This window comes from Cyprinodon variegatus, unplaced genomic scaffold (genome assembly GCF_000732505.1).
Source record: "Cyprinodon variegatus isolate N-32 unplaced genomic scaffold, C_variegatus-1.0 Scaffold2, whole genome shotgun sequence".
Lineage (NCBI taxonomy): Eukaryota > Metazoa > Chordata > Actinopteri > Cyprinodontiformes > Cyprinodontidae > Cyprinodon > Cyprinodon variegatus.
The window spans coordinates 945,421-961,924 of NW_015150455.1; the positions used below are offsets into that span (position 1 = coordinate 945,421).

The window sequence follows — 16,504 nt, forward strand, 5'->3', positions numbered from 1 at the left end:
GCTAATTATTCCAGTTTGTGTGGGTTGGTAGGTGTATGTATGAGTATATATAGGTATATATATACAAAAAGAGCGTTAGACCAACGAGAGCCACACTCCATACCAGTAAGTGGCGGTAATGCTACTATTAAGTTTGTTGCCAACCGCCAATAAACACAACAAGAAGAAGAAGAAGAAGCTTCTTCCGTGTAGCTGCTGTGAAATCTCTCTTCTGGTCCACCGAGCGCAAGCTGTCATTTCTGTCCACGATGCGTGGGATTCCCGACGAGTTAACGACGCTGATTTCAGGTAAACTCGTCCATGGGATTATTGTTTTTTTACTTGGTTTTTCTTGGTTAGATTATTTTTTTTTATCGCTTGTTTTTACTCAAGCCGGTTTTGGTAGACCGTTTAGAGAAAAAGAGGAAGCATAATATGAGAATGGATACTTTGGGTGTTTTCAATCTCCATTCCTGCCAAACATCCATCTGCTGAAGCTGTGGGTTCCCACCTGGTGAAGGATCTATGGAAAGCCGTTTGGTCCAATTACTTGTGATTTGTAACACGTAGGAAGCATTTATATTGAATAAATTAGTAGAATATATTTATTTTGCCAAAGCGTATTTCCCTGTCCACATAGGTGACACCACAAGAAGGAACTGAAAGTATTTGTTTAAGGTGAATACAGACTTAAAAATGTATGGTTTTTCTTTTAAAGGACAAAACAGAGTATGTGCTCAAACACCTGGACTATAGATCAGGAGATCAGGGTTTGTTGTCACAATCATATAATCCGAATCAGGGCATATATGAACTTGGACGGAAATGTTAAGTCCAGTGACTTTTGATCTGGTTTTGGATGGTTTTGTTCCAAAAATGATTTTGCATTTCTCTGTACTGGCTCAGATATGATGGGTACGACAATTCAATTCAATTCAGTTTATTTATCTAGCGCCAATTCACAACACATGTCATCTCAAGGCACTTTACAGTTCCCCAGATCTCTGTCACATTTTGAGACAAGCAACACTGATCTCCACTAACCACCCCTTTACCAACCGCTGCACACCAATGATTAACTGGCTGGAGGAATATTATGTTATTCTAAGTCTTGGAGATAATACCAGTTTGACTGCTTTGAAAATATTTGTGGATAACCAATACTTGGCAACTAAATAAGGGCTTCCCATAACACTTATCTGAAAATGAAAGTTGTGCAATATAACGTTGTCTTGTAATGTGTGCTGTTTTTCTGTCCAAAGTTAGTCTGTTCAAAGTTAGTTGCATGAAGAGCGCGTGGACCAAATCATTTCCTCTGCTGCTTCGTTTGAAGTTTCAACTGTTTAAAAATGGAGGGCTCTGAGATACACATTGTCAGATGCAGACCAGTCTCCTGAAGTAACACTGAAATGGCTTTCAAATGCAGTTGTTGATCCTGAGCTTCAAATTCCATTCAGCACCATGATCTACCTATCTCCCCCTAGCTGGGCCATAAAAAGCCACAATCCCCAGAAACTGTTACTAGCTCCAAGAAAACAAATAAAAACAAATAATGATAACCAGGATATGTAAATCCCTTTATTGTGCCACAATGGGGAAATTCACTCTCTGCATTTACACCATCCTCTTAGGGAGCAGTGAGCTGCCATTGTGCAGCGCCCTGGGAGCAGTGTGGGGTTAAGGTTCTTGCTCAGGAACCCAGAGTTCAGGCTGTGGGGATCGAACCGCATACTTGAAACCCTCTCAGATCACAAGTGCAGTCCAACACTACTGAAATAGATAGGGTTAGTTATGAAAGCTATTTAGTGATCCTTTCAACCTAAGTTGTAAAAACAAGAGAAAAAAGCGATTTAAAAAATAAATGCAATAAATAAATAAATTAGTCCTATTATTAGTTCATTCTTGTGTTGTCATGGACACAAGCATCTGCAATACAGCCGAGGTCACGGATTAAAACATTTATAAATTACTGCATGTTGTCCGAAGACAGTGTCTAACTTCACTAGCACCGCTTCTCCTGTTAACATGGTAAAGCTCTCCTGAGCGTCCGTGACCAGGCTACATGTAATACAAATTAGCCAGTGGCAGTCAGAGTCACTGCTGCAAGCCACTTTTAGACACAGCAGGAAAACCTGTGGCAAGGTTGGCGGTGGAAAAAAAGGAGAAGACGATGAGAAAAAGAGAGCAGAGAAAGTGTGGAATGCTGGAAGAACTGCGGTGAACTGGTGAAAGAAAAATTAAATGAATTTCGCAAAGATGATCCTGCACATTTTGAGGATATTTGCCTCAACCTACTGCTTTGTTGCAGCATTCTCCACCATGACCATAATCAAAAATTAATATCCATCCAGGCTCACGCATGAGCACCTTAATATGTGCTTGAGGATGACTTTGTTGACATTCAACCCCAGTTTTAAAAGCCTTGCAGGGCAGCATAAAGCCCACTTCTCTCATTAGGCCATACAAAAGAAAGAAAGAAAAAAAAAAAAAACGTTCAGTTCAGGCGTTTTATAAAATATGTGAATCAGGAAATTGTCTATATACCAAACTGAGCGATTGTTGTTCTCTACTTAAAAAAAAAAACCCATAATTTTTTATTTAAAATACAATGTATAACATGGATGAAAAAACACACATGCATGCATAATTATTCTTAAAGTAACAGATTATAATTAAAAATGTCACAGGACCTTTACTGGTTGTTAATTTTCTTTATTCAGACCTGGCTGATTTTTAATTTGTTACCCCTGCAACACAGCATTATCAGTTGTTTCCTTCAGTTTGCTTTTTTTTTTTAAACCTTGCAATTTGGGAAATCCTGTAGTGGAAATTTAAACCTGAGCTAAATTTTAATTTTTATGATACATTTTTAGTTAGGAAAAAAAACAACATCTGTCACACCAGTCCATAGTTTCTTTTATTGATATTATCTGTTTTCCTTGAGATTTTAATTTCTGCTTTCATTCAAAGGATACTATAGTAAACTTATATCTAAATAAAAACATGATTTCCTTCATTGGGTTTATTAATCTATGTCTAAAGTAAATGTGATACATTCTAAACATTTTATACTTGTCATCTTTTAAAAAAATATAAGATCATCAAAAATAGGAAAAGAAGCAAAGGTGTGTTCAAGAAAACAACAAAAACAAGCAGGACACATAAACTTGCTTTATGCACTTAATGTAATGTACAGAATAAACTGTGATTGAAATAAATGCCAGCCAAGCTGAGAGGGAATCCTATAAGCTATAGCCCCACCCAATCCTGCAGATTTATGCTGCTTTCTGTTGCATCAAGGTGCATCTGTTGTTCATCCACATGATTGCTCACTAGCCCCAGCTGTTCAGCAACATCCTTGTGCTTCCTGTGATGTCATCAACTTATATCCACACAAAGTAGATTTAACACTTTTTGTTTTCCTTCAGTCTACTTTTTGATTACTTGTCACCGGGTCAATGTCCATCTATTTTGTAGCGGATAAAAACACATCAGTGGATTCTATCTTTTTGATGCATCTTCTGGTACTTTGTTTAGATTTGGAACAGTTCCTCTGTGATGGATTAAAAGCTGAAAATTTAAGCAAGAAGGCAAAAGAGCGGAAGGAAGCCTTTATCAAACGAATCAAAGAAGTCAAACTAAGGTATTGCTGCATGCACTGTGCAAACAGTGAAACATCCCCTGCTATCACTATTGTTTAAAATAATCAAGCACTTTAATTATTCATGTTGTAAACTACTAACAGATATTTATTCTCTTACTTACAGCTTTCCCCAAGATTTCAAGGATAAAGGTCAGTATCTGTATTTTTTATCTTTGGATTTCTGTTTCTTTCTTCTTTTGTGACACAAATTGTAAATTACAGCCTTAAAATAGGTAAATGGAGAACTAAACTAAATAGAGCCTTCATTTTTAATTCATGAATGCTTAACAGTTCTCTTTATTCAAATCATCTCTTCATACTTTGGAAAAGGAGAACCTTGCTTTGACAAACTGCCAATATTTGGTAGGTTTACAGAACCACCTCATGCAGTGCATCACAGCTCATGTTTTTGCTACAGTAGGTGGAGATGATTCAGAAGAAGATGAGGAAGTTGACAGCAACAACGACGCTGCCTCTATGCACTCGGAGCGCACGGACAAGGATGAGGAAGGATGTGAAGGTATAAGACACAGCGGCCCTGCCTGCATATCAAATGGACTGGCTGAAAATGGCAGAAAAAGTCACAAAGCCTGCTGTTTTGAGAGACTGATTTTGATTGGCGCAGTGAGGGAGATGTTCTAACTGTAACTTGGCAACATACTTGGGAAGCAATTCAGGGGCACAACTGCTGCCCCTCACTGCCTCCCTTCACCTCCCACCCCCTTGACAGCTAGAGTGTATTTTACTGCTCTCAGCCATAGTCTGGGGACTGAAAATTATGGCCGTGCCTGTAGTTTGTGCAATAACATCCCCTCCAGTAATCCAACATGCTTCTTGATGGCAATCAATGCAATATTTCATACTTACTGTTTAGAGAAAAGTACAAGGGGATTCTTTGTGAGATGGTGATTAGAGGGCTTGGGGGTGGGGGGTTTATGGGTCTTAAGCAGCTGCCACTTTTATGGCTCCTCTTTCACACAAAGCAACTTTGACACAGCATTTGGACATTTGCATTGAAGTTGCATACTGAGAAATAAAACTGGGGTGAGTTGAGCTTTAACGACTTATGCTGTTAATTATTGTCCAATAAACAAATGTGTCATAAGTTTGCCTGAAATTTTCATTGACACCATTTTAAAGGTAAAAGAACAACTTATTTTTTAATACTTTAATGTGTCAACGGGATGATGAGATTTATGATGCATGAATTGTTTCGGTGCAGATTACTTTTTGATATATATATTTTTGGTCTTCTACAGGTGCCCAGCAAGCTGTGGCAGCTCAGGACCTGACATCTGTCTTTAAAGCAGGGTATCTTGAAAAACGCAGGAAGGGTAGGTTCTAACACAGCCTGCAGCAGTCACATAGTACCATGCAATAGTATTATTTGAATTTTGCTTAGTTTTTATCACATTTTGAGCCATGGTATTGGTCTTTTTTTTTTTTTTTTATAGATCTGCATATAGCGGTATATAATTGTAAAGAAAAAGGATGTCTCAAACCTTTTTACCCATTCTTAGTTGCAACATATCTTAAACCCAGTCCAGTTAGGCCGTAGAGCATTTGGGAAGAATCATTTTCAGGTTTACAGTATGGACTTTCACTGGGCCTTTTTTTCACGCATGTATATACTTTGTTGTGAAACCACTGCTTTTATCCAGCCTCTAAGTGTTCATCCAGGTTTATTCTGCTTATTGCTGCATTAGCTCACTTTCTCTGTCCTTCCTTTAATGTTCAATTTCCTTTTCTCCATATTAATCATTGCCTAAACTGTTAAGTTTTGGTTAGTCTGATAAGAGCTTCCTCTTTCATTGTGTCCACTGCATGATTAGGGTTTTCACCAAAAACTGGGTAGAAGTGTGTGAATATTTGTTTAATATTTGATCCTTTTAGATTATTATCTCACCTGAGCTGCAGAGCTTCACAACTCCTCCAAGGTTACTTTAGGCCTCCTGGCTGATTCTGTGATTAATGCTCCTCTTGCCAGGCCTGTCAGTTTAGTTTCCACACGCAATGGATACCGATGATGGATTAATGATTTGTGTGAAGATTTTAAAATTTAGGATAATAATTTATATACTAACCTCCTCAACCAGATTTCTGAAAGATCAAATTGATTTCTTTGCCTTTATGTTGTCTTTTCACCAATATTCTCTAAATAACTTTGAAAGGCCTTAATGGGGTGGCTTTATTTATAATCTGATTCAAGTACACAGGTGGAAATGCTTTCGCCATTAGCTAGCCTGACTAAAATTTTCGTATTTTATGCGTATTCAGTTACAGGTGGCTGAATACAAATGCATGTTGCATTATTTGTCAAAAAAATATTTAGAAACAATTTTTTTGTTTGTTTTCCTGCACTGTTAAAGCGGAGTGCAGGCTCTTGTCCTGCACTCCCTTTATATTGACCAATCGCATAAAATCCCGAAAAATATACAGAAAAGCTGTGCTGCAAAATGACAAAAGTGTAAAGTGTTAAACGTTTTGTAAGGCATTGTATGCTGAAAAAACATATTGTTCCAAAGTTTGGTCTCCTGTTTCACTATTTAACTTTTGCACAAAAATGTGTTTGTTAGAGGGGTTTGTATGATGCAAAACAGCATGTATTATGATCCATGATATATTATAAAATCCTACAGAATACTATAGCATGCAAACAATGTCATGTACATTTTTCTGCAAAAAGGAAACAAAATGCCTCCCCGGATGAAAAGCCTTTCATCCATGACAATTCTATTTCTGTCTACAGATCACAGTTTTTTTGGCACCGAATGGCAGAAGAGGTGGTGCGCTCTGAGCCATAACACCTTCTACTATTATGGCAGTGAGAAAGGTCTGGACTCTGCCAGCAAAGATTTGTTTAGGTTTATATGCGCTATGCAGATGATAAATTCTGGTATTGTTAAAACATTTTTCCAGACAAGCAGCAAAAAGGGGAGTTCAACATCGATGGCTACAATGTCAAAATGAACTACACCTTACGGAAAGACTCGAAGAAGGACTGCTGCTTTGAAATGTCGGCCCCAGACAAGCGGGTCTATCAGGTAAACTTGCCTCACTGATTTTGCTCGGTTAAATCAAACCTGGGTTTCGTTGCACCAACACACACATTTTATATATATATATATATATATATATATATATATATATATATATATATATATATATATATATATATATATATATATATATAGCATTCATCTCTGTAGAACAGTTCAGCTAAATGAGGGTCCTAAATATTCATGTTCCCTTAAGTTGAACGTTTCCTGTTGCATAAATTTAGTACTATTTGTTTATGTTAATTAATGCATCCGGAACTGAATATTGCACAGGCTGCTGTTTTACTTCTTTTCTGGTTTCAGTTTTGTGCGTCATCAACGAAGGAGGCTGAGGAATGGGTGAAGCAAATCGACTTTGTGTTGAAAGGTACATGTTTTCACATTTAAGGATTTTGTTTAAGTGGTTCTCCAACTCTCTTTGTGTTACCATTGCTACCTTACCTTACCTTACCTTATTTTTGCCTTCACCTTAGAGATGAAGGCCAAAATTCCAAGGTGCTTGGAATGCTTTCTCACTGACTGGCCTAAAAAAACAAAATATGGCTGCTTGATGTTTAAAATGCACTGTTGTCACTTTAGGGACTATGTTACCAGGTTGAACACATTTTCAGACTTCTTTAACATTACTTTCAGAAAAGAGACATATCTAGTGACTACTCACAACTTTTATACATTGCTCTTAATTTAAACATGTTAGAAGCAATCTCCGACTAGATGACAAACATAGAAAGTCACTACATTTGTAGTTCTAAACATTTCTGGGGTATCTTTTTACCACCAAGATATAATTCACCTTTCCTATAGTGTGCATTAAACTATATGCCATATTGTTAGAAATGTAAATTAGGTATTGATATAGTGAATTCTTAAGTTGGCTAATGGCTATGTTCCTTCTTGAAGAATTTGCAACATAGAGACGTAGCAATATCTGCTGCAGTAGTTGTAGTTGCATCACTTATGGTTTCTATCTCATAAAATTTTCATGCACATTGTACTGTGTGATCCTTGTTAGTGAACTGGTCCCTTTAGTGTTTGAATGCATACAATTTAATAAAATCCAGTCTACAGGCTGTACTGCTAATACCAGTTAGCATGGTACAGGGCTTATATTTAAGGTTTCCAACTGTCAGCTTCAGTGTTATAATATTGATTTTCTGACTTTAGAGGTATAAAAAAAACAATCCATCAGCAGCTGTTTGGTCACTAAAACTCTCTTTATGTCATCAATTAAAGGTGTGTTTGCCTTGTAAATAATTAACACAATAGTTTTCACCTTAGTATCTAAAGACAAGCCGCATATCACCAATGATGGTTTCAGCACAGTGTGAGAACCTAAGCTCTGTTTCATCTGTAATTTCTAAAATGATTTCCTTATAACCAACATGTCCCAGGAGAAACTGTTATTTATCTTTATCAGCAAATCTAACATTTTTAAAAGATGAGATGCAAGCTAAACGGCGTGTTCTAACCTTTCTTTTGGTTATTTACACGATTAGACATGACGGGTATTATCCCAGAGGAAGAAGAGACAGAGTTTTATGATGATGTTGGAACTGTTGCTCCTATCGAACCTGGTGAAGACATCTATGAAGAGCTGCCAGGTCTGACTACACTCTACCGCACCTGATGATGCTATTTCCCTGTTACAAATGTTGCTGGTCTTTTTATAAATTTTTGTCAGAACATTTGAATCCTAATGATTTACACTGGCTCTGTTTTACCACAGAAGAGGAGATGCCTGCTCCAGTCAAACCTCGCCCACAAGTCACAGCCTCTGCTAAACCTTCTCTTCCTCCTACTCCAGCTGCTTCTCCTGCTCCTCCTACGGGTATTTTCTAAATATAACTGCAACAGAAGTCATTAATTACAGTAGTTGTATAAAAGACTGTGATAAACACATTACATGTTGTCTTTTGAGTGAAATAGAAGTTAAAAAGCTGCAGAAGAAGAAGTGACACTGACAAAGGAAGTTGCTGTGAACAACTGAAAGTCAGCCTAATTACGGAAATAACCTCACTTTTCTTGCTTTACTTCCTTTTACAATAAGTACTGTAGCATGTTAAGGCACCAGAAATACCTTAACATTTTTAGCAGAACAGAAGGGTTAGTAACCAAGGCAAAATAACTACAGTTCAACATTTTTCCTTCCAACTATTCTACTTCTATTATATTCCAATAACTGTGAGTGGTAAAGACATCTTAACAATGAGAATTTTTACTTACCAAAAATAAAAGATATTTTTAAATATATTCATTTTTTTAACCTTTTTAAAGATGCTTTATTTGTCTGACCTGTTTATAGATTTTATACAGGTTTTAAACTCAGGTGTGTTACACACTATTTGGAATTTGGCTACTTTGAACTCTGGACCAATTGGACTTTGTTTCCAAGTTAATTGTTTGTTGTTTTTTTTCCTTTTTTTTTGGTTGAGTATGACCTAGTTGACTGAGAATCTTCCCCAGCATATATTGGAGGATTTTTAAAAAGATTCACCCTGTCCACTTCAAAAAAATAAAATGCACATGCACAACCATGTACCTGCTCCCGAGAGGGAACGACTATTGAAAGTGTGTGAGAGCATGCACGAGCCCATTTCTCCTTGTGAACGCTCTTTTTAAAAGTTGCTTTTCGCACTGCTTACAAGCTTACTTTCCAAAAGATTTGCAATTTTTCCACTATGTCAGACTCGCCACGGTAAGCGAAAATGGGGATGAGCACGTAGGATGGCCTTACACAAACATATCACTATAGAATGATTGACAAATAGGAGGACCAACAATTTTGATAAAAAGAACACCCTCCACCGTACCTTTAAGGAACTCCTTAATGTGATCTTTGCTAACATTTTATGCTTTATACTTTTCATTTAAAAAATATTCAAATACCCATTTGTGTCAAACTGGAATGAAATTATGAAGTGACACAAAATAATCCTGCTCCTCCAAGTAAGATCTAAATCCTAATTCAGTAAAGTGTCAGAAGGTCCCATCCAATTTTTCCAGTCTATCAATCAAAACTTTATGATCAACAGTGTTAAGTCAGAGCTTAAAACCTTGTTAGAAGTATTGTAGACATTCCTATGAATACCTTTAGCTTAATATTACTTTGTGCTATTACAAATTATTCGGCAAACAATGGTTTCAGCAGTTTGCTTTAACCCAGTAAATAAACAATTATATGGTTCTTCTGTATTGGCTTGCTCTGTTATCATACTTTGTGGCTGCTGATTTAACTTAGAAACTTTGATATCACCTTTGTTTTTATTTGCACAGTTGACAAGAGCACAGACTATGCAAATTACTACCAAGGCTTATGGGATTGCACAGGGGACCATCCAGATGAGCTGTCCTTCAAACGTGGAGAGGCGATCTACATCTTGAGCAAGGTATGGATAGAGAAACCTTGAGTGTCGTCGATTACTCCCGTTTTTTTTCCCCCTGTAGAGGATGGAATAAGGAGAATTATTTCAGGACATATGATTAAAAAACATCCGGGTTTGATGTCTGAATGGTTGTGCTTGTTCCTCAGGCTGAGGTGATGCTAAAAGATGGACAAGGCTAGAGGGTTTTTCTCTGGAAGTGATGAGGGTGCAGTTACATGCATCCCAGCAGAAAGTGTTTTAGAGCTGTTGGCACAGTCTGCCTTTAGCTGGCATGAAGCCTCATTCCATTGCTTCCATCCAGACCATTTCAGCGCTCCGTCACTTCTGCCACGCTAGGCGCTGTGCAGCCCCAAGCCCACACACACGTCTCTCATACATCTCTTTCACCTTTCCAAATAGGACTGTGTGTTCTCAGGAAACTCAGACTTTGCATTCAGAGCAGGTGAGGACGTGTAGGGGACGCACAATTTCCGAGGCTTGTCAGCCGACGAAGCCTGGTAGAACTGAGGACCGTTCTTTAACGAAACACTGCAACCAAACAGGAGTCCTTTTGTTCTTGGCTGTTCCGTCTGAGCACCCAAATTGGATTTTGTTGATACATTCCACATTTGGAACAGTGGTCTTGAAATATGAGGTGGAATTTCATACTTTTACAGATGGATGTCAGTCAATGTGGTTTGTTTAAAGAAAACTGTGAAATACGCTCTATCTGGACAGGCTATATATATGTTTTCTAGTTTAATTTCTATGATGCATGAAGTCAACAGGGACACACTGCTGACAGAATGCCAAGTCACTTTTCAAGTTCAAGTCTGCCATCTAGTGGTCAGGAATAGAACTGTTTCATTAACTAAAATAATAGATGGGTTCAGAGTAGTAATTACTGAATAAATATATATTTATGTCAGCCTCGAATCAAAATAAATGACTTAATGAAATACCTTAAATCAAATGATTGAATAGAAATTTATTTCCAAGTTTTTTAAGTGTTAAATACAGTAAATATGTTACATGTGTTCTATTTTATTAACAAAAAATTATATAATCAAAATCAAATTAAAGTATATATATTTTTATAAATCAACCAAGTTAAAAAAAAAATCAGATCAATCTAGATGCACAAAGTAAACACTCATGATAATGTTTATTAACCAAATCCTGGTTTATTGTTCGTAGTTGCTGTGAGGAAAAACACCAAGAATCAAGTTGCCCTTTCATTGCATGGGAGTCCCATTAGCTGAAACCTTGGTGTTGGGGGTTGTGGCCTGCTGAGAGGGCAATGACCATAAAACCTGTCTGGACCTCTGCAGCCAGCTGCAGCTAAAAGCTTGTCCGTCTCCTTCCCTCTTCCACAAGTCTCCTTTTTGTCCCCCTTTGCATTGCTTCCATCCCCCACTGCAGAGTCCAGTAATAGGTGTGGTGTTACAACTACAAGACCCCCCCCAAAGTCAGACCCTAAAAGCAAGGCTAGCTGTGTGAATATAATGCACAGCCCTTTGCTTTCCCTCTAGACACATATGGAAAAAGTAATTTACAAGCATATTTCAAAACTTCTGGTTCTGGAAGCATGTTTTCTCATTTCATCTTCATGAACTGATGCGACTAAAGATTTTCTTCTTGCAATCAAATTATAACAATGTGCTGGTGAGCTTCGGGTGTTTGTGTTAATGTGCTGGTGTTCTCACAGGTTGTGGTGCCATTAGTCATCCACTGCTCCGTCCAGTCATTTCCTTGTTGCGTCCAGCGCCCACTCAGCCGTGACTTATTTGTCAGCCAGCCAACTAAACAATGAGGTGTTGCCTTTTTTCAAAGACTTGAGGCAGGAAGTCATAACACCCCCCCCCCACACACACACACACACAGACACACACACACATACATTCAGTTCATTCAGTCAGCTCTATAATCCTTGTTCAGTAACTATTAAGTGTAATGTGGAACATTTCATGCAATTAATTACAATGCATTTTTTTTGCTTATATATATTATTTGGTAATAAAAGATAATTAAATTATTTCAGATCTATAATCCCGTTAAAACTGTTTGAATTGTACCAATGAAATGCACCCAAAAAATTGCATGAATTTTATATGAATACATTTTTAATATGTGATTCTGAGTGGAAAATAAGTTTAACAGTTTGGAATAAAATGACTAATAACATTATTACTAATTAGGTCATATGTTCTTTAATATTTAAGTAAATAACAAAAATCAAATGTTGTTTTGTGATGGGTGTGAACTAAATTTAATAAAGTTTTGAACCTATTCTTCAAAGGTAGCATGTAAACCTTTTTACAATGAAAGAAAAGATATTTGTAGTTAAGATAATTTTTTATTGTCAATAGATAGCCGCTTAGCTTGCTAACAAACTTGACTTTAGCGTAAGAGCATTTGAAAACATGATGCACCATTCCTTTTTTCAATGGCTGCTGGGCTTTTTTTATCAGCACTATAACAAAAAAAAAAAAGATTTAAAACATTAAAACGAATGTCTTTCTTGTTCTGAAAAACAAACCTTTACATGTGTAAACATTCTGATGGTTTTGAATTTTTAATACACAATAAACATCAATAGAGTTTATTTATTATCTAAAATACCAATATAAACAACTGAGAATAAATTTAACTAATAAGAGTAACCAAACCAACAGAAATTAAATTAAAATTAGTATTAAGGCATAATTTGTCATCAAATTAATAAAATTCATACTGTAAATATAGCTGTTATTCTACAAGACAATTACACGCTAATATGGTCATTCAATGTTAAATGACTCATATTTGCAACCCTGTAAATATTTTTTTTTATAGTATAGTGGTCTATCTTATATCGATCTCTACTAACATATAGCACAAACTTTAAATATTTTATATATATATATATATATATATATATATATATATATATATATATATATATTTTTTTTTTTATATATATATATTTTTTATTTAAAGGAATAATCTTAAATCAGAGTTCTGTCAACTCCATTTCATATTGGTTCTTTACATCTAAAGCAGTGACTTGCAGAATAAGGGGGACCTTGTTCTGGCTCCTGCTTGCCTCTGAATTCTTTCTGTCTTGTCAGGAGCTGAGCTCCAGTCTTGATTCATGTCTGGAAACTCTTTGATGTGAGGTCAGGCTCTTGTCCAAAATGAGAGAGATGGTCTCAGATCTCCTCTCATGCTGTCTTTCTCTCATCTCTGCATGCTGACTGTCATTTGGAGCTGTTTCCTATTGGACCTGGGCAGATTTATGTGCATTGCATATTGATGAAGGCTTTTAATTATTTAACTTTTTGGCATGCATTAAAATGTGTATTTGCAATTTCAAACCTGATACCAGTAATAATGAGAGAGAAGAAAAAAATAAAAAAATAAAAAAAATAAGCTAAACAAAGCAAAAAACAAGCTGTGGATAGTTATTTTTTTTTTTTAATAAGATAGCTTTATGTGTTACAGAAAAAAATGAAAGACCTAGTAAAACCTTGAGATTGCATGATTGCCCTATTGGCGATCAGTGCTGCAAACAATGGTTTAAAATGACAGGAAATGTGTGTATCATTTTTAAGAAGTGATCTCTTACACTTAAAAATATATGCAGGATGTTAAGAGGCAGATAATGGCATAGAAAACTGTTAGACATGAGCAAAAATATATTTTAGGTTCAATGTGGGTAAGAAAAGTTACAGAAAGGCAGTAAAGTGGAACATGGTTGTGGTTGAAACAAAAAAGCGGGTGGAAAAAAAATGATATAATCAGTTATACAACTAAACTTTTTTTCAAGCCATAGAGGCAGAGTGGCTATAAAAAGGATGGAATAATTGAAACGGAGGCTTAAAATAGCCATAAATGGATTCTTTAATCAAATTATTGAGACACAAAAGAGTAATCAAAATTTAATGCAAATCTAGAGCAAAGAAAAGACAGAAACTCTGAAAAATAACACTAAAATCAAGCAAACACGATTAATATTCAAATAGGTCTACAGGTTACATAAGGAGATACTTGATATGTAAAATTAAGCAAAGGGAAACAGAATTTAAGGATGTTAAATAGTCTTTTGGATGGTTTTCTGTGTGGAGCTGCATCAGATCATATTTTTAGCCACTGCCTTTTATTCATCTTTGTGTCAAGGGCCTTTTATTTCAATATTACAACCTGAGACAGACAATTACACAGACACCCTTGGGTATGATTCAGCCCATAATTGCTTCTTTCTTGCTAATGATTAATTAAACAGTTTAAAAAATGTAAGTCAAACCTATAATTCTCGTTTCTGTACCTCTAGGAGTACAGCAACTTTGGCTGGTGGATCGGAGAGAAGAACGGAGCCATCGGCATCGTTCCTAGGGACTACCTGATGGAGCTGTATGCCATGTAAACCTGCATTAGGTTAACTTGCTGACACGTCATGCAACCTCTGCTTGAGCCACTTGTCTGCTGTTGCAATTTTTTTTGGATAAAAAGACTGAAATAAATGCCCTGTTTCATTATCAGTTAGTCTGACAGTTACAAAAATTGTGATTTGACTAAAAAAGTATTTTCTTGCAATTTTTCTATACTTTTCTATTTATTTTCCTTTGATCCTATTTTGAAGTTATTTGTTATACCATTGTAGTGTTGCTTTTTGCAAATATAATAAAAAATTCAAACATCAACATTGTATTTTATGTGTTCTACATTAACTGGTTTTTAAACCACAAGGTGGCATTGTAGTTGCTTAAACGGTCAGAAATTACCATTGTGAAAGGACAAAAATCCTTGCTGGTGGTTTACATGCCACATTAAAAATAATCCACATATTACAAGCCATATACTCACATTATCTGATAAATTGATACAATAAAACTAACCCACCCATTTAAAACAATCAAACACTTCTGGAATGTACAATTTCTTGTTTAAATTGTTAAAACTTTATTGTAATATTTTTTTCTTTTATGTTCAGCATATCTGTCCCACACTTCAGAGATCTTTTATTTAAAGCACCTGGGAGACATTGCTGGGCAGAGGATCACTGCAATGGCAGATGGGAGGTTGTGCCGCCTGCCTGACTGTAACGGCTGAGGTGTACTAATAGGACAGGCAGCCACACAGAAAGCAGGGAAGGTTATCACCCTCTGAGGGGCTGTTGACAGCAGGCGAGGTGGCGTTATCCGAGCAGCGTTCCTCTGAGGTTACATGCATATACTGTACATGTTATTTTTTATGCCAAAAACCAGGCCTGAGTTTTAATGCATTGTGACGATGTGGCCTTGTCAGGGGTTTTCTCAAGGTTGGAGGGGGGGGGGGGGGAAATGGAAAGAGAAAAGCATTCATCAACCAATAACTCACTGTATCTATTTTTCTTTTTTTTTTTTGCTGCCGTCTCTCTGCTTTGTTCCTGTTGAGTGATGAGCCATAGTCCTCTGTCCTCTGGGTGACATTCAAACCAAACATAAATCCTGATTTTTATGGCATAGTGCAGCAATAAAGCTTCCCATCTAATTGGAGATGTAATGAATTACTATAATTACTTATTGAATATACAGCACTGGAAATAGCTTTGTTTTGGGGCAATGCAGAAACCGGATATGACATTAGAAATCATTTTGGGGTTTAAAACAGTTTGTATATTTTAAACAAAGAACATACTGCCTTGCAAAAATATTCACATCCCTCAACCTCCACATACCTTTTCACATTCTGACCACAGAAGTTGGTTAATTTTGTATGCAAGGAAGATCAGTGCAACACAGCACATTATTAAAGTCAGAGCTATCATTTGACAAATGTGGTTTGTATTTGCAGTTAGCCCACCTGTGACAATGCTTTGTAGAACATTTTTAAGCTGCAAAGATAACTGCAGGTCTTTTGGGGTCAAAGATTTGGGCAAATGGAAACGTAAGTATTTATCTTTTCTTCCCCACAAAACAACTACTTTGATTTTAACCATCCTGTTGTAGCTCTGGCTTTATGTTTTTGTTTCTTGTCCTGTTGGGAGGGAATCGTTTACCTCAATCACAAATCTTTTGTGAGCTCTTTTGCAGAAATTAAGATATTATCTCAGACACTTGATTTCAGTCACATTGCATTGTACAAGACTAAGACAGTAAATGTATCTATACAGGCCTTTAAATGGCAGTAATACACCTAAAATGGGTTTGCCGCAATACCAAAGAAAGGAGAGAGATGCAGCTAGCATGTAGATCTATGCAAGATGGTAAAACTAAGAACTTTTTGGACCTAACTTCCCAATTAAAGTTACAATAAAGTTCTGCAAAAATGAACTAGCAAGCTTTCAAGGTCTTAAAAAAAACTGAAATCGTAGAGTGAAATATTTACATGCTTGTACTTCTCGCAATGGAAAATCCAGTGGTGAAATCGTTCAGCCTTACTCTCAGTGACCTGTGGCAAACCGTTTTTTTTTTTTAACTTTATGAAACAATAGCTCAGTT

The 16,504-nt window shown here is 36.4% G+C and overlaps 1 protein-coding gene across 2 annotated transcripts; it reads left to right on the plus strand.

Annotated features, from left to right (window-relative positions):
• Positions 1 to 176: 176 nt before the first annotated feature.
• On the plus strand, positions 177 to 14,704 carry skap2 (src kinase associated phosphoprotein 2). Of its 2 annotated transcripts, none has more exons than XM_015369854.1 (12): positions 177 to 288; positions 3,517 to 3,622; positions 3,747 to 3,772; positions 4,044 to 4,142; positions 4,882 to 4,956; positions 6,372 to 6,455; positions 6,542 to 6,666; positions 6,985 to 7,048; positions 8,178 to 8,282; positions 8,408 to 8,509; positions 9,955 to 10,067; positions 14,356 to 14,704. In XM_015369854.1, the coding sequence occupies exons 1-12, from the start codon at positions 249 to 251 to the stop codon at positions 14,446 to 14,448; spliced, it is 1,032 nt and encodes a 343-aa protein (XP_015225340.1). In that variant the 5' UTR covers positions 177 to 248; the 3' UTR covers positions 14,449 to 14,704. The 2 variants fall into 2 exon arrangements, with proteins under 2 accessions (XP_015225340.1, XP_015225330.1); XM_015369844.1 differs by having other exon boundaries at positions 4,041 to 4,142; positions 14,356 to 14,703.
• The last annotated feature ends 1,800 nt before the right edge of the window (positions 14,705 to 16,504 follow it).